Here is a 24096-nt window from a genome sequence, read left to right as displayed (position 1 = left end):
CACATTGTATATATTTATTACTTGAACAGGGGCCACAGAGTGGCACTGGTGGGGGACTGTTTGGTGAAATTTGACAAATGTAAAAAATTGTGCTGGAAAAAGTTTGTATAGTCTCCGAAAATGTCGGATGAATTTTGTTTGAATGGTTCAGAAATTGTATATATTTACCAATTGAATAAAGTATATTTTGAAATTAAAAAAAAAAAATGTTGGCCACCTTTGTGTGTGGCTGCATCAGGCGGAGTGTAGAGCCAAGGCACGTGGGCACTAAGTGCCACTACCTGCTGAGGTTCTACCTGTCCCCGGTGTTGCGAAGGATGGGCCTGGCGCAGATGCCACGCAATGTACCAGTCAGCTGGACATTGCCGCCCCATCTGACGTCTGTTGAAAGGTGCTTCCGGACCAACACCTTTGACCACAAGTCCATCGGGCAGTGGTCAGCATGGAATGTCCTGCAGGCACTGCAGGGAAAGGACTCGATGGATCCGGTGGCGTGGTTCCCAGAGCAGACTGCCCAGCTTGTCTGGCAAAATGCCTCATCGCAAGAACTGACCAACAAGCACCAAGACCTGGCTTGGCTGGCGGTGAGGGGAGCCCTCTCAGTTAGATCCTTCCTGCACCGTCGGAACCTCACTACCAGCGCACGCTGCCCCCGGGACGGTTGCTATGGAGAGGAGACGGTTGCCCACCTCTTTGCAGAGTGTGGATTTGCAAAACGAGTCTGGAGAGGTATGAAAGGGTCACTGGAACGATTTATCCCGAACAGCTCCGTCACAGAGGACTCTGTGATTTACGGACTGTTCCCAGGGACACATTCAGAGACTGACATCGAGTGCTGCTGGAGGGTCATCAACTCGGTGAAAGACGCTCTTTGGTCTGCCCGAGCGTTGCTCACCACCCAGCAGAGCGAGATGTCCGTCAGGGAATGTTGCCGACTGGCCCACTGCAGACTGCAGGAGTACGTGCTAAGGGACTCACTGAAGCTTGGTGCAGCCAACGCCAAGGCTCGGTGGGGGAGGGCCACAGTCTAGGGTCCTTCTGCTGCTGGACATGGGGGGCACAGTATGGTGGAGACGCCCCTCAAATTAAATTAAGGGAAGGTATCCCACGCCAGGGGGCCACATGAGTGGCACGGGTGGGGGACATTTTTTGTGGAACTTGAAATGTCAGATGGAAATTTTCGCACTGTGTACACATTGTATATATTTATTACTTGAACAGGGGCCACAGAGTGGCACTGGTGGGGGACTGTTTGGTGAAATTTGACAAATGTAAAAAAATTGTACTGGAAAAAATTTGTATAGTCTCCGAAAATGTCGGATGAATTTTGTTTGAATGGTTCAGAAATTGTATATATTTACCAATTGAATAAAGTATATTTTGAAATTAAATTTTTTTTTTTTTTTTAATGTTGGCCGCTACAGCCGAAGGGCCTGCTCCGCTCTATGATCTTTGGGCCTGTTTCCACGCTGTAGCACTCTATGACTCGAGAGGGGCACTCCACAAGCCAATTTTTTAGTCTTCACCAAAGATCATAGAGGTGCTTTGGTCTTCACCATTGTGAACTACAACTCCCGCCGTTCACAGCGCCCGGAGCTCCCTGCAGGTTGAGGAAGGGACAGGAAGAATTGCTGCTGAAGATAGACACAAAGTGCTGGAGTAACTCAGCGGGTCATGCAACATGTCCGGAGAACATTTCGGGTCGGAACCCTTCTTCACACAACCTCACCCGCCCCTTCTCTCCAGAGATGCTGCCTGTCCCGCTGAGTTACTCCAGCATTTTGTGCCGATCTTCGGTGTAAACCAGCATCTGCAGTTCCTTCCTACGCATGAACTGCTCGTTCCTCGGCTCAAACCTTGCCTTTTGATGGAAACTTGGAGCAACAACAAAACCTGCATCAGCCGCCCAGCTCCTGTTGTCGATGCAAACACTCGTCCAGGGGACAGATACATTCTGGCGCCGCCTGCCGAAATTTGACTATAATTCAAAGTTAACAATCTGAAGTGAAGACCAAAGATACTAGACTGAGAAAACTCCACTACTAGTCTGAAGAAGGATCTCGACCCGAAACCTCACCCATTCCTTCTCTCCAGTGATGCTGCCAGTCCCGCTGAGTTGCTCCAGCATGTTGTGTCTACCTTGTCTGCTATATCTATTACAACAGTGAAATAAGACATAGAAAGCTATTTTAACAAATAAAAGTGTTGGAAGAGGGAAACGAGAGATATAGACGGTGATGGGGAGAAATATAGACCAAATTAAAGAAAGATATGCAGAAGAGTCATGACGATCAAGGAAATGGTCCACTGTTGGCTGCGTTTGAAGGATCTCGACCCGAAAGATCACCCATTCCTTCTCGAAAGAGATGCTGCCTGCCCCACTATTATTCCAGTATTTTGTGCCTATCGTTGGTTTAAACCAGCATCTTTTTGTGCCTATATATTCACTGTAAACCAACATATTTTTGTGTCCATATTCAGTGTAACCCAGTATCTTTTTGTGTCTATCTTTGGTGTATATCAGCATCTATTTGTGACTATATTTAGTGTAATCATGCATCTTTTTGTGCCTGTATTTAGCGTGAACCACCATCTTTGTGTGCCTTTATTCCGTGTAAACAAGCATCGTTTTGTGCCGATATTCAGTGTAAACCAGCGTATTTTAGTGTCTATATTCAGTGTAATCCAGCATCTTTTAGTGCCTATATTCAGTGTAATCCAGCATCTTTTAGTGCATATATTCAGTGCAATCCAGCATCTTTTAGTGCCTATATTCAGTGTAATCCAGCATCTTTTAGTGCCTATATTCAGTGTACATCTATCTAGTTGCTCCGCACACAAAGATCCTATAGCGAAGCAAGATAGGCTACTGCGAAATGCAATGGGCTGACGTGTAGTACGCTATGGAGGGGATCATGGGCATTTTTCCACGCCCATTTTAGTAACCTGAGCCTACCTGACCCGACCCGACTCGCAGTGTAATCAATGTTGTGGGGCAACAGGTTGTGTGGGTTAGATTCATAAATCTGTCAGTTCATACTTCTTGTCAACAATAAAATTTGATTCTGGTAATTGTCTTTTTTTTGTTTTTTAAATCATTTCTTTTTAAATGGTTCACAAGCAGTGTTTGAGTTGATTTTGTAGTAACCGGAACCGACCCGACTCGCAGAGTGATTGACATTGCGGGGGAACTTTTTGTGCGTGATATAGGGTTAGATTCATAATTCTGTTAGTTCATAATTCTGTTAATTCTTGTTAAAGAATAAAATGTTTATAAACACACATACATGAAAATTATATAAATGTATATAATCATATAACACACACAATTATATTTCTTCTGATCCAATAATGAACTTTATTTCAGACTAGACAAGGGACATTAAATAAGAAACATTTTAAATAAGAAACATTGTAAATAAGAAACATTGTAAACCTCCCCGCAACTTCACACACACTAGGCCGTATCCCCCCCCCCCATTCCCCGCTGCCCCGCACTCCCTCTCCCCGCTGCCCTGGGCCGCGCACTCTCTCTCCCCGCTGCCTCAGGCGCGCTGCGCTACGTTGCGTGACGCGGCCTTGTCGCGTCGGCCCCGAGCGGGCGGGGGAAGCAAAGATCCTATAGCGGAAGATCTTTGGGGGGAAGCGTGGGCGAGTGCGCATGCTCCGTCTTTCCGTGCTCCGGCTCCGTGACAAGAGCTCAAGGTGCGTTCCCGCGGCCGCCGCAATCCCTCAATATCCCCGCCATCCCTCTCAAACTCACCCCGCAGCGCCTCCACAACACCTCGCATTTGCTATCCGCGCTCAACCGCTCCATTATTGTCCCGATCTTGCGCTGATTGCTTAAAATCTGACGTTGGTTACCGGTAGTGTAGAGAGTTAGGCCTCAGGCTGCATCAGCTTCTGGAGTATAAGTTGAACTAACTCACTTCTTTTGGACATATTCTGCTTGTAAAAGTGTACCCTTACTCTATCCTGTCGCCGTTAATGTTGAGAGTTATTTTGGTGTGTTATGCCAGTGTGCAGGCAGCACCAACGTGAGGTGTTTCTGTGGCACAGTTACTTAAAAGTTGATGGTGAACACAAAATGCTGGAGGAACACAGCGGGAAAGGCAGCATCTCTGGAGAGAATGAATAGGTTTTTTGGAGGTTAATCGTTTACTATGATTCAGCCTATGAGTATGAGGAGGGAGAAACTTGACAAAAATGCCCGATATCTTCAAAGGATCATAGCTATACAAACTAGTGTTTAGTTATCTTTTCATACTCTGAGCCACAGGGTGGGACATACATTTACAGCCAGTAATTGTAAAGACAGTATATGCAGTGGACTGTGTATTTTGACTGCAGTTTGAATTTATTGCCTTGATCAGGAACTGTTCTCAGAATGGTAGATTTTAGGGTGTACATTTTCCATAAACTTGGGTATAGTCTGAATCCTCATTGTGGACCTTGCATTTTTTATCTGCACTTTCTCTGTAACTAATGCTTGAATTATCTAACACTATGTTCTGCACTCTGCTTTTATTTTCCTTTGTCAACTTCCTGATGAATCTGTCTATGGCTTCTTTGTACTGGTGTATGATTTGAGCAACATACTAAGTACATGAGGAACTTGGTGGGTCAGGCAACATCTATGGAGGAATGGAGGTTATGTTTTGGGTTGGGACTCCCCCGGTCTGACGATGGATCCCTGGCCAAAACGTCATCTGTCCAATTCCCTCCACAAAACCCGCTGCTTTCCTCCATCACTTTCTGTTTTGGTTAAGGTTCCGACATCTTCTGTCTATTGTTTTTATAATAAGATACAAACAAAGCTGTATCTTGGTACGCGTGGCGATAATAATGAACCAAACCAATTCAAAATATAAAAGCTAGGAAACATAGTGACAGAAAATAAGTTAATAGATTTAACATTCCAAATCAGCTGACATGTTGTCAAAAGCATTTCAATTTTGTAGCGTTGAAGTATTAATAAATGTGACTTTGATTTGTTTTAGATGTTGATGCCCAAGAAGAACCGTATCGCTATCTATGAGCTCCTCTTCAAGGAGGGTGTAATGGTAGCCAAAAAAGATGTACATATGCCAAAACATCCCGAGTTGGCAGACAAAAATGTCCCTAACCTACACGTAATGAAGGCCATGCAGGTATTGTGTTCCTAAGCACAGCTTATGTGAGTTCAGAATGCTGTTTCTAATTTGGTATTATTGCATTTTATTAAGTTCTTGTTATCAGCTGGCTCATGAAGTTGGCTGTCTATTACTGGGAGTGTTGGTTTAAAAAAAAAAATAGTGTGTTCTTCCAGAACCCTTTCCTGTGATGTCTGGTAAATCCTATTTGTTATGTGAATGATTGCACTTGATGTCTTGCACTTGCAAGTTAGGGTTGGCATATGGTTGGTTTGCAGCCGGAGCCAGTGTTCGTATGTTTCAGCTTGTTTTGACAAGCTGGAAACTTGCATTGAGGTTGTTCTGTCCATGAAGAGGTTTACAGCTGAATATCACTGTAGCCCTGGTGTTGTCAGCAGCTATACTTTGTTTTTGCCCATTCGGCAAATGGACAAATTGAATACCATGTCCCTGTCCCTTGCAAAAAACAAAGACTCACAGCAACATAGGTAATGGTTCAGGATTGTTTAATAATGTCATGGCTGAGATGCTTTGAGGATATGCTGGGCTGATGGATGACACATTCCACTAGACTGAAGGTGTATGTATATAAAAACGAGTCCTGTGGAAAATACTTGCCAAACCAGAGCAATGGCAGTGGAGCTTGTCACTCATGTTAGGATAATTATTGAACTCCAAGGACAATAACTTTATTTTATATCTAAAGCCTTTAACTTAACATAAATAATCCAACATTCTTCTGTTCATTTAGTGAGAGCCAAAATATGGGAAATTTCAATAAAGGAAAATATCGAATAGTTGTCAGTGGCCGCAAAAGTAAATAAAATCTATATTCCGTTTAACATTCCAATCATTTTTATGTTACTCTTTCAAATGTTGGAAAAGTTATTGTTACATTTATCGAAATTTGGAAATATATTGTCAGCTACAAAAAGATGGTGCAATTGTGGTAGAAGTCACTGTGCAATAACAGAAACCCATTTAAAATCCTACATTGCAGTTGAAAACTGGAATCTGGTTAGTAATTTTGTGTCGTGGAAGTAGGCTCTTAGACCTGACCATGCAACCAAGGCGCCTCTTCTAAGCTAGCCCCATTTTCGTACATTTGGCCCATATCCCTCGTAACCTTTCCTGTCCATGTACCTGTCCAAATATCTGTTCGATTTATTGTACCTGTCTCAACTACCTCCTCTGGCGACTTGTTCCAACATTGTGGAAAAAGTTGCACCTCGTGTTTCTATTAAATTTTTCCCTTTGCATCTTAAACCGATGCCCTCTGGTTCATGATTCCCCTACTCTGGATAAAAGACTCGATGCATTCACCTTATCTATTCCCTCATGATTTTGTACATCTCTATAAAATTGCCCCTCAGCCTCAAAGAAATGTCTTCCTGTAGCTCAGAAACTTAAGTCCTGGCAAAATCCTTGTAAAACAGTTCTGCATGCTTTCCAGCCTCATGCCATTTTTCCTATAGCAGAGTGGCCAAAACTGAAGACAATACACAGCAACACCTTGCACAACTGTAACATAACTTTGATTTCTCAATTATCTGAATGATGAAGATCAGCATGCCAAAATCTGCCGACACTATTCCTATGAACCTGTGATGCCATTTTCAGGGAACTGTGCACTTTTACTCCATGATCTATCTGCTCTACAATACTCCCGGGGGCCTTAGTTTAACTTCCCAAAATACAGCACCTCACATTTATCTGCGTTAAACTCCATTCGCCATTCTTTGGCCCCTTACCCAGCTGATGAAAATCCCACTGTAATTCTTGACAACCATTTTCACTGTTTGTGATACCAACAGTGTCATCTTCAAACTTATTAACCATACATTCTCATCCAAATCTTTATTATAGATGACAGTATAGTGAGTTTTCTGTTCAGTTTTGCTCACCCTGCTGTAGGAAGCTTGCAGACAAGTTTTGAGGTCCTGAACTGTGGGAGAGATTGGGCAGCACAGCGGCAGAGTCGCTGCCTTACAGCGCCAGAGACCTGGGTTCATTCTTGACGACGGGTGCTTGTCTGTATGGAGTTTGTACGTTCTCCCCGTGATCCTGCATCGGTTTTCTATGAGATTTTCAGTAAAGACGTATGTATAATACCAATTGGCTTGGTATAAATGAAAATTGTCCATAGTGTTTGTAGGATAGTGTTAATGTGCGGAGATCGCTGGTCGGTGCGGACTCGGTTGGCTGAAGCCTGTTCTGCGCTGTATCTCTAAATTAAACTAAGATGGGGAAAGCTAGAACTTTATTCCTTGGAGAGGTGATCTTATAAAGGTGTATAAAATCATTAGAGGAATAGATAGGGTGAATGCACAGTCCTTTTCCCAGGATAGGGAGTCAGGCACTACAGGGCATAGGTTTGTCATGGGTGACAACCATTGATGTGCTCGGCACTAATTCCTGAAGCACACCTTTAATCACAGGCCTCTAGTCTGAAAAACAACCTTCGACTATCGCCCTCTGCTTCCTACTCTGAAGCCAATTCTGTATCAATAGACAATAGGTGCCGGAGTAGGCCATTCGGTCCTTCGAGCCAGCACCGCCATTCAATGTGATCATGCCTGATCATCCCCAATCAGTACCGCGTTCCTGCCTTCTCCCCTGACTCCGCTATCTTTAAGAGGAGCCCTATCTAGCTCTCTCTTGAAAGTATCCAGAGAACCGGCCTCCTCCGCCCTCTGAGGCAGAGAATTCCACAGACTCGCAACTCTCTGTGTGAAAAAGTGTTTCCTCGTCTCCATTCTAAATGGCTTACCCCTTATTCTTAAACTGTGGCCCCCGGTTCTGGACTCCCCCAACATTGGAAACATGTTTCCTACCTCTAGCGTGTCCAAATCCTTAATAATCTTACATGTTTCAATAAGATCCCATCTCATCCTTCTAAACTCCACTGCCTGCTGTACCTGCGTGCTTACTTTCATTGACTGATGAACAAGGACCCCCAGATCTTGTTGTACTTCCCCTTTTCCCAACTTGACACCATTTGGATAGTAATCTGCCTTCCTGTTTTTGCTACCAAAGTGGATAACATCACATTTATCCACATTAAACTGCATCTGCCCACTCACCCAACCATGCCAAGTCGCCCTGCATTCTCATAGTATCCTCACAGTTCACACTGCCACCCAGCTTTGTGTCATCTGCAAATTTGCTAATGTTACTTTGAATCCCTTCATCTAAATCGTTGATGAATATTGTAAATAGCTGCGGTCCCAGCACTGAGCCTTCGGTACCTCACTGGTCACTGCCTGCCATTCTGAAAGGGAACCGTTAATCCCTAGTCTTTGTTTCCTGTCTGCCAACCAATTTTCTATCCATGTCAGCACTCTACTCTATCATGTGGAAGAAAGAATTGGAGATGCTGGGTTAAATCAAAGGTGGACACAAAATGCTGGAGTAACTCAGCGGGACAGGCAGCATCTCTGGAGAGAAGGGTCTCGATCCGCAACGTCACACATTCCTTTTCCCCAGAGATGCTGCCTATCCCGCTGAGTTACTCCAGCATTGTGCGTCTACCTTCGGTATCATACATTGTGCACGATCAATAATTTATGAACCAATAATTTGAAGGTCTATAACAGTAATAAAGTAGGTCATTCCTTAGCATTTAGAACAAACGATTGGATCCAGTTAATTCCAACTTGATGTTGCTGAATTTAATGGTGTATGTTAATGGTGAATTAATTTTGTTGAAAATCTAAGTTGTTACCATAGTCACTAAAAGCAGATATTGAAAATCTGACAGCTGCATTGTTCTTTTTTTTTGTGAAGTCTTTGAAATCTCGTGGATATGTAAAGGAGCAATTTGCGTGGCGGCACTTTTACTGGTACCTGACTAATGAGGGCATCCAGTACCTGCGTGACTATCTCCACCTTCCTCCAGAGATCGTTCCTGCTACTCTGCGTCGGCAGACACGCCCTGAGACTGCAAGGCCAAGGCCTAAAGGTAAAACTTTTTTTAATCCGGCAGCTGTCAGAAATATACCACCATACCAAATCTCTATAGAGTCATAGAGTGAAACAGTGTAGAAACAGGCCTTTCGGCCAACAATGTCCCAGCTACACTAGCCCTACTTGCCTGCGCTTAGCCCATATCCCTCCAAACCTGTCCTATCCACGTACCTGTCTAATTGTTTCTTAAACGATGGGATAGTCCCATCTTCAACTACCTCCTCTGGCATGTTCCATGCACCCACCACCCTTTGTGTGAAAAAAATACCCCCTGGATTCCTATTAAATCTTTTCCCCTTCACCTTGAACTCGTGACCTCTGGTCCTCGATTCCCCTACTCTGGGCAAGAGACACTGTGCATCTACCCGCTCTATTCTTCACATAATTTTGTACACCTCTATAAGATTCCCCCCTCATTCCCCTGCGTTCCCTGGAATAGAGACCCAGCCTACTCAACCTCTCGCTATAGCTCACACCCTCTAGTCCTGGCAATATCATTGTAAATCTTCTCTGAACCGTTTCAAGCTTGACAATATCTTTCCTATAACATGGTGCCCAGAACTGAACACAATATTCTAAATGCTGTCTCACCGAAGTCTTGTACAACTGCTATACTCAATACTCTGACTGATGAAGGCCAAAGTGCCAAAAGCCTTTTTGACCACCTTATCTATCTGCAACTCGACCTTCAAGGAACCATGCACCTGTACTCCTAGATTCCTCTGCTGTACAATAGTATCCAGAGGTCTACCATTTACTGTGTAGGTCCTGCTCTTGGTCGACATCCCAGAATGCAACACCTCACACCTCTCTTTATTAAATTCCATCAACCATTTCCCTGCCCACCTGGCCAATCGATCCAGATCCTGCTGCAATCTTTCACAACCATCTGTAACACTATCTGTAAAACCACTCACTTTTCATCAGCAAACTTGCTAATCTTGCCCTGTACTCATCCAGATCATTGATGTAGATAACAAACAGTAACGGGCCCAGCACTGAACCCTGAGGCACACCACTAATCACAGGCCTCCAATCCGAGAGGCAACCTCCATGGTCAATTTGCTATCCCTTCAGCTAACTCTGCTTGGATCCCATGCGATCTAACTTTCCAGAACAGCCTACCATGCGGAACCTTGTCGAATGCCTTACTGAAATCCATGTACACAACTTCTACAGCTCTGCCCTCATCGACCTTTTTGGTCACGTCTTCAAAAAAAGAAGTCAGATTTGTGAGACACGACCTCCCACATACTAAACCATGCTGACTATCCCTAATCAGCTCTTGCCCATCCAAATGCTTGTATAACCTATCACTCAGAATACACTCTAGTAACTTTCCAACTACAGATGTTAAGCTCCCCGGACTATAATTCCCAGCATTTTACCTGCAGCTCTTCTTAAGAAGGCATAACATTTGCCACCCTCCAGTCTTCCGGCAACTCTCCTGGATTTAAGGACGACTCGTAAATTTCAACTAGGGCTCCCGCAATTTCCTCTCTAGTTTCCCACAATGTTCTTGGATATATCTGATCTGGCCCTGGAGATTTGTCTACCTTCAAACACGACAGTACCTTCAGTATTTCTTCAACGTTAACACTGACTGCTCTCAAGACACTTCCATTGACTGCCCCAAGTTCCTCCATCCTACTGTCTTTCTCCTTGCCCATCTCCTGTGGCGCCACACAGAGGTGACTGCTTTAATTCCTGAGAGGTCCCACTCTCTCTCTAGTTATCCTTTTCCCCTTTTATTTATTTATAAAATCTTTTGGGATTGTCCTTAATGCTACCCACCAGAGCTATCTCCTGGCTCCTTTTTGCCCTTCTGATCTCCTTTTCCAGTTTACTCCTTAGTTCCCAAAACTCTGAAGGAGTAAACTAAAAAAGATCAGAAATATGGATTATTTGTTTTAAGTCCTTGTTTTCGAATACCTCTGTGTGGCTTACCCCATTTCTCCTTATTAACCATTAAAATATATTTTCCTCTTTCTCTAATTATCTAATATCATTAATGATTCTAATATCAATAGTTTCACTTTGGTAGCAGTGTTTTCACCTCTGGTCTTGCCTGCCAGAATTCTTTCCTCCCTATTCCCCTATTTTATGTCCATCGCTTTTTAATGTGCTATTTTTATGAAGCTTTTGTCAATGTACCTGATGTTTCATATATTGTATGGTATCAATTTTTGTTAATGCTTCTGTATAATGTTCTGCTAAGTTATGAGTAACTTCTCCAAATGACACTGCAATATACTTTGGGTAATGTGCTGTTTTAATTTGCGGTTACACAAAGACCTTGTTAAAAGAAAGAAAAATTAGAGATTCTGGAGCAAATGGAAAATGTAATTGCTTCTCTGGAGAGTTCAGGTTGAATGGTTTAATATTGAGTTAGTAGTGGTTGAGAAAGGTTTTGTGTATTTCCTTAATGGGCCATGACAATAGTGAGCATTCGAGAGTTGTGCTCAAGCTGAAGCGACCAATTTCTATTCATCCAGTTTAAAACCGGTTCTCTGTTACTGTTGTGCATTACTATAGGCCAAACAAATTGTGTAGTCATAGAAATAATGGTTGTGAGGTATATTGATATTTTATCTCTCATTCTGAATTAATGTCAAAGTTAGAAATGAAAAGAGAAAATGTTCAGTAAGTTACGATACGATGGCACTTTGGACAGTATCTGTAGTTTTGTTTAGTTTATTGTCACATGTGCTGATTGAAAAGCATTTTGTTGCGTGAATTCCAGTCAGCAGAAAGACAATACATGATTACAATCAAGCCATTTACAGCGTATAGAGATGTATGATAAAGTAAAGCCAGCAAAGTCCAATCAAGGGTAGTCCAAGAGTCACCAGTGACGTCGATAGTAGTTGGAAAGGAACCTATTAAAATTAAGTTAAATCTAGTTCAGACATTATATCTTTTGAGGACTGCAAATCTGTAACTCTTCCTTCCCATAATGACTTAAAAAAATGGTGAATTGACAAGTTCAAAACTAAAATATACAATTTAATAAGGCAGTTTTTAAAATATCGGCACAAAAATACCCTGAAATGTTGACCTGTTCCTGTGGATGCTGCTTGGCGTGCTGTGTTTACAACATTTTCTCTTTTAGGTTTCCAACATTTGCAGTTTTTTGTTCTTGTGTCTCTTGGCTAGGGGAGAGTAATCAGCTAATTGAATTACTGTGTAGAAATCCAGCTACATGTGCTTGTTAATGTCATCCTACCTCCATTTAGGTCTCTCTTTGTGGATGTAGGGATATAATGCGATCTAAAATTAATTCTAGGAACATTAATGTGGTACTTTAAATGTAACTGTGAGTGCATCTTAGTCCCAGAAGAACTGAGCAATCTGCCAAGATGCCCGATTAATAATTACCCTTCAACCAACAGCCCTATACCAGGCTATATATTTTTTAATTGACATCATCACTGTTTCAGAGACTCGTGTAGAAGCAGACCCTTTGACCCAACTCTTACAAACACTACCAAATCCTTTCCATAGTGTGGTGACCAGAACTGCACACAATATTCCAAATGTGGCCTCACCAATGCCTTGTTCTGCTTCATCTTGATGTTCCAAATCTCTATTCAATATTCCTGCCTATGAAGACAGACAAGCAGTGTGCCTCCTTTGTTACCCTATACACCTTTGCACCTTTTTCAGTGAGCTATGATCTTGTATCCCAAGGACTGTACATCAACTCTTAAAGTCTCTGCCATTTTTAGACGATATCAGACAACCCAAAATACCTTGCCTCACATTTGCCTGGTTTAAATTCCATCTGCAACCACACTATATTTGTTCCTCTATGTCCTTAGGCAATCATCCTTGCTATCTACAACTCCACCAATCGTTGTGTCATCAGCAAACTGAGTAATCAGGCCCAGACATGTGACAAACAATAAAGATTCCAGCATCAATATCTGCAGTACACAGCCAGTTACAGATTACAGTTAAAAAATGAACCCTCCACTACTGCCCTCATATCACCAAGCCAATTTTGCCAAAACACTTTGGATCCATTTTCTGGACCCAACATACTTGTCAAAAGCTTTGCCAAAGTCTACATATACCATTTCTACCACCTTGCCTTCAATTTTCGTTGTAACCTAAAAATAAATACGATTTAACAAGCAGGATTTCCCATGTACAAAACTATGCTTACTCCCCCTAATTAGTTCCTGCCTTTTCAAATAATCGTAAATACTACCCCCAAGAATTTCATTCAGAACAGTCCCTATTAACGATGCACCGTTCTCGCAACTGCAGTTTCCTGGTATATGCCTCCGTGAATATGGGGGGACACGGGACTACCCTCCAGTCTTCTGGCAACTTGCCCTTGGCTAAAGATGGTGTACAAATCTCCAAAGCCCCAGCAATCTCATTCCATGCTTCCCAAAATATGCTGGGATAGATTTCATTTGACACTGGGAGGTTGTCCACCTTAATGTTAATCTACATCTCTCACACTTCCTCTTGCGCTATACCTGTGTTCCAGCCTATCCGAGTTCGGCTCCCTTAACTTGCCATTCTCTCCATCTCCCTGATGAATAAGGATGGGAGGCATTCATTTAGGACACCACACATCTCCAGGCTTTACACAAAGGCTTGCTTTTTGGTCCCTGGGAGGAACTATTCTTTCCCCAGCTACCTTCTTGCATTTAAAACATTTTACCATGGAATTCTCTTTAATTCTGTTGGTCAGGGCCATGTTGTGTCTCTTTACTCTCTTAACTGCTTTCTTATGATCCCTCCCATTTCCTTTAAACGTCACATACTTAATAATTTTCCGAGTACCTAATGTGTGCTTCCTTTTATTCCTGATCAACATCTTTGTTAACAAAGGTTTCTTAATTTTACTATTTTTGCTTCTTACCCTTTCAGTGATATGCTGACTGAGCTCTTACTCTCCTTTATTTGCCTATCGGATACTTTTCCTAGTAGCTGTTCCTAATGTTAATTTTGACGGGTCCTGTCATATACTATTGAATTCGGGCGTCTAATTTAAAACCTTAACTTCAGGTCCAACCGTATCCTCTTCCATGACTACCTTTTAAAGTTGCCGATTGATAATCTATTTGCAAAAAGTTCCCCACAGACACTTTCAACACTTTCACATCCTCATTCCCTAAAATAAGGTTGAGTATAGCTCTTCCCTAGTAGCCTACACACTGCTTTAAATACACTTTCTGGTTGTATTTAACAAATTCCACCACGTCTAAGTCCCTTGCACGAAATCAATCTCAGTCAATGTTGAGCAAATTAAAATTGCCCTCCACTACAAAGGTATTGCTTTAGAATCCTGCTGTTATTTGTGTACATATTTGAAATCCACCAGCATATGGAGGCCTATAGTGTCTTATCAAAATGACCACCCATTTCTTATTTCCAACTTCTATCCATTTGCTGATTCTCTAGAATATCCTCCCTGAATACTGCTGCAATGCTCTCTTTTATGAGAAGTACAACATCTTACCTTTTAGAACATTGAGCTCGCATGAACATTCAGCTTCCGTTCCTTCCTGCCCCATGGCCATGTTTCTGTAATTGCCACAATATCATCCTATTTCTTGTTACCATACAGAATGTCCACTGGCTTGCATGTTTGCATTAAAGCAATGACTATTTCAAAAGTACTTTATTTGTTTGCACAATGTTAATTTGGATGTAAGTTTGTGCCTTACTTGTGCTTTTGCTGCAGTAAGCATTTTTAAAATTGAACGACTAATTGAAACATGGAACTTTTTTTGCAGGTCCAATGGAGGATCGTCCTCGTCTCCGTGAATCTGACAGAGACAGTTACAGGCGGGCAACTCCACGTACGTATTGCAGTTTATTCATCATTGTTTTAATGTTATATGTTCATGTATAATGCACCAATAATTGGATAAGCATCAATTAGAGCTCTGTCTTAAATTTGAAGTTGTATTTTCTATAACATTTTGAACGGTAAAACCTTCTGATTATAAATCAGTGTAATTTGTTCATTCTGACTCTTCTAGGCAGTTTAATATAAAATGGCAGAGTTTAACAAAATCTAAAGGGAACAGAGCAGAGAGTTGAAAACAGAAAATCGATGAAAGTAATTTGGAAGGTAGAGCTAACAAGAGCTGGGAAAATAGGGAGTTTTACGCTTTCTTGCATATCTCTAATATTAGTATAGTTGAAGAGGCAGTTGAATTGAAGGTAACAGTAGGAGCATGGAAGTTTTTGCAACTATTTGTACACGTGATTTAAAGAGGGACAGGAATGGCAAGTTAACATTCCTCATTTAGAGGATTTTCAGACTTTTTAAAAATTTATCATTACTAAATAGTAACTGAGATTGTGAAGGCTATAGATGGCATAGTATTTGTTCCCAAATTGCACTGAAGATAAATTATTTCAAGCTAGTATTTAGCAAGTGGAATAAGGTCGGCAACAATTCTGGATGTAATTAAAAGTGATGAAAGTGGAAGAAGTGAGGATAATCGGCAAGGATTTATCGACTGAACTTAATTGAAAGTTTGAGATAACACGGGTCAGTGGCAGTGCATTTGGTGGTGTTTGCTTGGATTATAGTAAGACTTTTCAAGTCCAACATGGCATCCTGATCAAAAACAAAGTCCATGAAAATTAAGGCAGCGTTGTAAACTGAATCCAAAATTGTCTCAGACAATAAGCAAAGATAATGAATCATGTGGTCTTGTAACTGGAAGGCTATGGCAAGCATATCTTGGGGTTGATACCCGGTTCCTTTTTATTAAGGATTTGATGTGTGGGAGCTATAGTAAAAATGTTTATTAAATTGTGACAGTGCGTAGGAAAGTTGTAGATTACAGAGCTATTAGGTGTTCTGGTCATTGGAGTAGCTAACATAGAGTGCTAGTGTGTGGAAACAGGCCCTTCGGCCCAACTTGCCCACACCGGCCAACATGTCCCAGTAACACTTGTCCCACCTGCCTGTGCTTGGTCCATATCCCTACAAACCTGTCCTATCCATGTACCTTTCATACACATGTACCTGTTTAACAGTTTCTTAAACTTTGGGGTAGTTCCATCCTCAACTACCTCATCTGGCAGCTTGTTCCATACATCCAATACCCTTTGTGTGAAAAAGTTACTCCTCGGATTCAATCTTTTCCCCTTCAACTTGAACCCTTGTCCTCAATTCCTCTACCCTGGGCAAGAGACTGTGTGCATCTACCCAATCTATTCCTCTCATGATTTTGTACATCTCTATAAGATCACCCCTCATCCTTCTGCACTCCAAGGAATAGAGATCCATCCTAATCAACCTCTCCCTATAGCTCACACCCTCTAGTCCAGGCAACATCATCGTAAATCTTCACTGAAACCTTTAAAGCTTGACTATATCTTTCCTATAACATGGTGCCCAGAACTGAACACAATATTCTAAATGCGGACTCGCCAACGTCTTTAACAGCTGCAACATGACGTCCCAACTTCTAGACTGATGAAGGCCAATGTGTCAAAAGCCTTTTTGACCACCTTATCTACCTGCAACTTGACCTTCAAGGAATCATGCACCTGCACTCCTAGATCCCTCTGCTCTACAACACTATCCAGAGGCTTACCATTCACTGTGTAGGTCCTGCCCTTGTTAGACATCCCAAAATACAACACCTCACACTTCTCTGTATTAAATTCCATCAACCATTCCTCTGCCCACCTGGCCAATCGATCCAGATCCTGCTGCAACCATCTTCTCTATCTGCAAAACCACTCACTTTTGTATCATCAGCAAACTTGCTAATCTTGCCCTGTATGTTCTCAATCAAATCATTGATGTAGATGCCAAACAGTAATGGGGCCCTGCACCGAACCCTGAGGCACACCACTAGTCAAAGGCCTCCAATCCGAGAAGCAACCTTCCACCGTCACCCTCTGCTTCCTTCGGAGCCAATTTGCTATCCATTCAGCTATCTCTCCTTGAATCCCATGTGATCTAACCTTCCATAGCAGTCTACTATGCGGAACTTGCCAAATGCCTTACTGAAATCCATGTATACAACATCTACAACTCTGCCCTCATCTACCTTTTTGGTCACGGCTTCAAAAAACTCAATCAGATTTGTGAGACACGACTTCCCACGTACAAAACCTTGCTGACTATCCCTAATCAGCCCTTGCCCGTCCAAATGCCTGTATAACCTATCCCTCAGAATTCTCTCTAGTAACTTTCCAACTACAGATGTTAAGCTCACTGGCCTATAGTTCCCAGCATTTTCCCTACTTCAAAAGTGGTACAACATTTGCCCTCCTCCAGTCTTTTACCTGCAGCTCTTCTTAAGAAGGCATAACATTTGCCACCCTCCAGTCTTCCGGCAACTCTCCTGTACTTAAGGACGACTCGTAAATTTTAAACCAGGGCTACCGCAATTTCCTCTCTGGTTTCTCACAGTGTCTCGGATATATCTGATCAGGCCCTGGAGATTTCTCTACCTTCATACACGATAGTACCTTCAGTACTTCTTCAACTGTAACACTGACTACTCTCAAGACACTTCCATTGACTGCCCCAAGTTCCTTCGTCCTACTGTCTTTCTCCTTGGTAAATACAGAGGAGAAATACTCATTGCTGATTCCTGAGAGGTCCCACTCTAGTTACCCTTTCCCCCCTTATGTATTTATAAAATCTTTTGCGATTGTCCTTAATGCTACCTGCCAGAGCTATCTCCTGGCCCCTTTTTGCCCTTCTGATCTTCTCTTTCAGTTTACTCATTGTTCCAGAAACGCCTCCAGGGATTACTTGATCCCAGTTGCTTATACCTGTCTCATGCATCCTTCTTGTTTTTTGACCTATTCCTCAACTTCCCTCGTCAGCCAAGCTTCCTTACGTTTGCCTGCTTTGCCCTTCAATCTAATGGGGACGTATGTATCCTGAGCTTTTGTCAGCACACTTAAAAACATCCCATTTGGCCGATGTTCCTTTAACCTCAAATAACCTGCTCCAGTCAACTTGAGCGAGACCTTCTCTCATACCTTCAAAGTTGGCCTTACCCCAGTTGAGCATTTTAACACATGGGCACTCTCTGTTCCTATCTATAACTATCATAAACCTAATCGAACTGTGATTACTTGTCCCAAAAGGCTCCTCTACAAACAGTTCATTAACTTGCCCGTCCCAATTTCCCAATACAAGATCCAGTGTTGTCCTCTCGCGTGTGGGGGCCTCTACATACTGCTTGAGAAAACTCTCCTAAACACTTCTGAGGAATTGCACCCCCATTCCCAGTCAAAATTGGGAAAGTTAAAATCCTCTACTACAACAACCTTACTTGACCTGCAGCTGTATGCAATCTGCAAGCGGATCTGCAAACATCTACTACTTAATTCAGAATTGTCTGCAATCTGCAAGCGGATCTGCAAACATCTACTTAATTCAGAATTAAGAGGTAAAAGCTTCAGGAGAAGTGTAGCAAGGTGCGGGAATACTCGCTGGTGGTGGGGTGAAGAAGACGGATGTCTGCACGACCTGTTAAAATGTGTACAGGCTGCTTTCCTTTCATTAATCAAGGCAGAATTGGCACTGCACAATCATCATCTCATTTATTCAGATTAAATGATTTTATTCTGTATTGTTTTATTGTCTGAAAGCTGAAAAGCTGCAGCATTAAAATTTCATTGGTCTGGTTCAAATTCCGGTGTGTGTGACAAATAAAGTATCTTGATTTAAAAATTGGGAATTTATACTGTCACTATAAATATTGCTGTATTGGAAGCCAGGTTACAAGAAGGATATTGTTCCACTGGCAAAGATACAAAGTAGATTTACAAAGGTGTTGTAATGATGAGAGTAGTTTGATTATGGGAAAAGATAGGATAGGTTGGGTGATTTTCCTTGCAAGTCTGAGGGGATATTGTATAATGTTGTACATTGGGCCCTTAATGCCTACGCAGACATTCAATATGATCGTATTACCATATTCGTACTCCCTTTGTCTTTTGTATTTAAAACAAAATAACAATCACCTCCTTAAATATATTCAGCAATTATAGTCCCATGTAATAGTGCATTCAAAATGTTTTTGGAATTTGAGTGAAAACATTTATCTTTGCCAAACTTACTCTTGCCGTATATACTAAAAGACTGGTTTATGCTAGCAGAGTTCTTAAACCTGCATGACAGATTTAAAGCATTGATTGGAGAATTTGGAGAAGGGTGGGGAATCGGGAAACATTTTTCCTTCCCAGAAGTTGGTAGGGATGAGGAATCCATTGCCTGAAAGTGTGATGAAGGCAGATGCCTCATGTTTGTAAAGCATTTTGGTTTGCACTACAGACTGAGTGCTGGAAAGTGAGATCGGGCTGGTGCCTCTTTCAACTCGCATGGATACAATGAAAAGAGTGGCTGCATCCTGCAATATAAATTTTCCAGTGTTAGCAGAAGTTGCCTTCTCTTGAATAATGTTAACTGATCCATTGAGAATTATTGACGCATCCAGTACGTTTTAACAAAGAGTGTTAGATTTTGCTAGCCCTTGCTGTCTCCTCCCCTTCCTTAACCCTCTAGCTGTCTCCTCCCACCCTCCCATCCGCCCGCCCTCGGGCTCCTCCCCCTCCTCCCCTTTTCCTTCTTTCTCCCACCCCCCATCAGTCTGAAGAAGGGTTTCGGCCCGAAACGTCGCCTATTTCCTTCGCTCCATAGATGCTGCTGCACCCGCTGAGTTTCCCCAGCAATTTTGTGTACCTTAGATTTATCTTGTTCTTTCATGAATACACTTGAACTTTTTGACATGCATCTGAATTTGGACCTGCATCTCAGCAACCTTAGTTGTTCTTTTCATTTGTAGTTGACTTTAGCACAACTCTAAATTTCTTGGCAAAGGGCCAGAGTGAGCAGTTGTTTTTCTGTTAGTGTGACCTAAACTGAGAATCCTGTCTTCTCATTTCTGTGAAAACTTTTTAAATGTACTTGCACATCAGACAAATAATTTGCTGACGATGATAAACCTTATCATGAGTTTTCGTACCTTCAAGTAGAGAATTGTGCTAAGATATTATTTTTGAGCAATGCTCTTCTGGCACCTTGTCCTAAAATCCATACCTCTGATATAGGTAGAACTCAAAACTGGATTTTGAGTTGTAAACAGTTCAGATTAGCTAAATTAGAATTCATCAAAATGCTAGCATTCCAACAGGAGAGGAACACAATTGGGAATGCTGGGAAGTTAAAAATATTTCCAATTAACAATATGAGCTCGGGCAGCGATGAACTTTAAAAAAAATTGAATTGCAACATTAGCAATGCTTTATCCCAGTTACTGTGTTCTAAAAAAACACATTGAATGTGCATTGCCGTTATTGTCACCACAATTGCTAACTTAGCTTTTCTAAGCAAATTGGCCGATGTGAAAAACGATCTTCAACTAAATTGTAAACTAGGTGGATTAATAGCTTCAGTTTCAATTGTACCTTTTTATGTAAATCTGTAACATGAATGTGTGATTTAACATAAACTAAAGTTGATCACAACTTCCTCCAATTTTTAACTCTTGACCTCCTTTGACTTAAATGTGATTTTATGTTTTTTAGATTTGATTGCTATCCTGCTGTAATTGAACACCATTAAATCTGAAACCTCAATGGTGCAGCATTTTTGTATAGAATAAACATTCCACTGGGCTTTGTACATGTTGATTTTGATCCACTGTTCCAACAAATTTGTAGCCCTTTGTAAATTTACGTCTTTTGATCGATTACATGCCATTCGGAAATAGTGGTTTCCATTCCGAGTTCCCTACTCCATTGTAATATAATTCCTACACCAATATATAAATGTGCTCTATAAATGTAAGATACTTTTTTCTATCCCAAAATCATTTCTTATTTTTTTTAAAATTGTCCTGAACTTCCAATAGTGAAATTTTAGATAAATATTCAGCAAATACTTTTTGAAATTCTAAGCAAACAATTCCTAGAAAATTGAGGCCTGATTTAATTGTGTCATTTTTGGTTTGTTGCTTGGAGTTTGGGTCTATTCTTCAGTCTTGGTACTGCCTTATGATGGAACCTCCTCTTTTGCAGTCAGACTTCTGAAATTTTGAGATCTAATCTCAAAATTACTGCATTAAAAAGACAGTAAAAAATCCAACGTCCAGTATATTTAACTGCTAGTGCTGCTGATCCTCTGAGATCTTCGCAATCACCCGATTTAGTTGGACAAATGTTCTACCTTTTGTTGCTTAGTCTGTTTTTCTTGCAGCTTCAACTCAGATTTGAGCCATTATCAGGCAGCAGATTTGATTTAAATTTGGTTGTTTCTGCTTGGATCGATGCTGAAGTTGCAGTCAAGTTTGAAATTGCCTCCTGACTGTTAGGAGACTATGAAGAGCAGCACTGAGCAACATTTGCTATGCGGCCATATGCTCTTTAATTACTTTGAGGTATTGCCTTCCCTGACTGAAAGAAAGCTTTAGTTCGAGACAGAGGGCAATTTAGAGTTGACATCTTTGTTGGTCTGCTTCCATAGGGTAAAACTACCAGATGTCTTCTGAAGGATGTTAGTGAACCATATGGATTCTTAGCTGTCAGAAGAAGGGTCCCAATCCAAAATAACATGTTCTCCAGGGATGCAGCTGACCTGCTCTCGCACTTTGTGCCCTTTTTTTGCATATCAGCACCTGTAGTTCTTTGTTTCCACATTCTGGATTCTTAATGCTAGTTTAAGATATCATGGTCGTCTTGTATAATGCCAGCTGTGTTCTTGAATACTTAATTAACTGGATTTAAATTTCCCCAGTGGGATTTTAGCTGCTCTTAAAATTAATCCCAATTTCTGTATTATTTCAGTGAACTAACTGGTACTGTACCAATGTAGGTACTGATCGTGAAGCGGTGGTTCAATAAATGTTAATGGGCAATGATGAAGAACATTGGCTTATCCTTGATCAACAAGCAATTTGGGAGCAAAAAGCTAATAGATCTTTTTAATGTTAGGATAGTTAAAACTAGTCTTATACTCATTTGATTAAGTATGCTGACTCATTCAACTGGCTCTTGGAATTAGCTATTTTGAAAACATATTCATTTTCTTTAAGTATTTCTTGGGGGTGCCGCAGCACATTGATTCTTGATTACTATGGAATTGGGTTTAAAATTACATGACAATAAAATCTGCACGTTTTAACCTATTGGAATAGGCTAAGTGTTTTTGTTTTTTGTTTTTGTCTGTAGTTGGATCAGACAAGAAGGCTGAAGCTGGTGCGGGCGCGGCCACAGAATTCCAGTTTGTAAGTCTTTAGTTTTATTATCATTTTACTATCAATATCAATACTATTTACATTTACTATCAATATCAAATGCATTTATTTACTGGTTCAAAGAAAGTAAGACAGGCCTAAAAATAATCTGCTAGAGATGAAAATAATTTATATATTGTTAAAATGTTAATTATTGGTGTGTGTATTTTAATTGTTTGCAGAATTCATACTAATTTAATTATTCTAGTAAAAAACGTAATATTTCATGCTTGCAATACATTTTTAAGAAAAATCAAATTTACTAAAGATTTAGTAGTCTATTGCCTGATTCTGCATTCCCATAAATTGAAATGATAGTTGGTCGATTGGTATAGCTTTATCCTTAGAATATAGTGTTATTGTATGATTTAGCAGCCAGTATTTTCTAAGCAATATTTGGGGGTTGCAAATTGCCAGATGTTTTCCTATTTATTTTGCAGAGAGGTGGATTTGGCCGTGGTCGTGGACAACCTCAGTAAATGTGCAACAACTTGCTCTGTAAAATAAAAGTCAAATGAAATGTATTATACATGTGTTCATTCTTTGTACTTGGGGAAATCTGTTTTGTTTGGCACCATAGGTTGTACATAATAGTCTATTATCTTTCGTCTGTTCTGTTTGTGGGGACCCCATGTTGCTTGTACAAGTGAAGGTGTGTGGCTTTCATTTGAGGGGAGGCTAATTGGACATTGAGACCTGGCAAAGAGGGGTGGGTGGGGGGGGGGGGGGCACGATAGAAGAGGGCAATGCAGGGCTGGGGAGCAATAAAATCGGAGGCTGTGGAGAGGTGATTGTTGGAGGTGACAAGATCAGAAAGAGTGAAACATGATGACCTACTGTTGTATGTGAGGTCATGGTCAAGTGGGAGGGAGGTATGAGAGCTGGTACCTGGCCTCAGTACAGTAGAGGTCAGCCTGCCAGACTACAACAGCACCTTCCTTGTTGGCAAGTTTAATAACAATGTTGGGTTTGGGATTGTGAGTGAATAGAAGGCTGTGCTTTCAGAGGGGTATGATTCGAGTGGGTACCGGCAGTTGGAAATAAAAAGGTCCAGAGAGGGTAGAAGGCTGATGGGGGGGGGGGGTAGTCCAAGAGGAGGAGGAATGTTGGAGATTGGAAAAGGGGTCACTGGGCGATGAGGACTCCTTCGCAGAGAAAATGACGCAGAGACAACAGAGGAAAAGCTCTATCATGGGCCCAGAACCCGTTGAGGTGTGGGCATAGGGGTATAAAGGGAAGGCCTCTGTTGAAGATTGACTTCTGCAATACAAAGGCAAGGCCTTTCTGAAATCTAATCTTCCCCACAAAGTGTTCAATCCTCTTGTTGACATACCAGCTCGTTCTGTGAGTACAACTCCAGTTATGAAGAAATTCTACTCGGCTGTGTCCTTGCATCAGTAGAGTATCTGGCCCTGTGAGAGCGACAGGCCAAACTAGCAGGCTCTTCGGTTTCGTTTGGAGATACAGCATGGAAACAGTTCCATAAGCCCAGCACTGACCATTGATCACCTGTTCTCACAAGTGCTGTGTTATCCCACTTTCTCATCCATTTGGGGCAATTTTTATTTTACAGGGACACGTGTCGTTGGGACGTTCTGTGTTTAAAGTCTGAATTTAATAGAATAATTGACACAATGCCAAACTTTAAATATATACTAGACTAACGCAACTCCCCCAACACAACCCGTTCCCCAAAGCAATATTCCACAACAGACCCTTAGCCCCTAACTGCGCAGGCACGGCTCATTTCC

At 41.5% G+C, this 24096-nt stretch overlaps 1 protein-coding gene across 1 annotated transcript; it reads left to right on the top strand.

Annotated features, from left to right (window-relative positions):
- Positions 1-3630: 3630 nt before the first annotated feature.
- rps10 (ribosomal protein S10) lies at positions 3631-22869 on the top strand. Its single transcript, XM_033042366.1, has 6 exons — positions 3631-3705; positions 5001-5150; positions 8919-9093; positions 14855-14920; positions 22281-22336; positions 22786-22869. The coding sequence occupies exons 2-6, from the start codon at positions 5001-5003 to the stop codon at positions 22822-22824; spliced, it is 486 nt and encodes a 161-aa protein (XP_032898257.1). The 5' UTR covers positions 3631-3705; the 3' UTR covers positions 22825-22869.
- The last annotated feature ends 1227 nt before the right edge of the window (positions 22870-24096 follow it).

Source organism: Amblyraja radiata, chromosome 24 (genome assembly GCF_010909765.2).
Source record: "Amblyraja radiata isolate CabotCenter1 chromosome 24, sAmbRad1.1.pri, whole genome shotgun sequence".
Taxonomy (NCBI): Eukaryota; Metazoa; Chordata; class Chondrichthyes; order Rajiformes; family Rajidae; genus Amblyraja; species Amblyraja radiata.
Note: the sequence above shows the minus strand (reverse complement) of the source record. Positions and strands in the feature narration are given on the sequence as shown.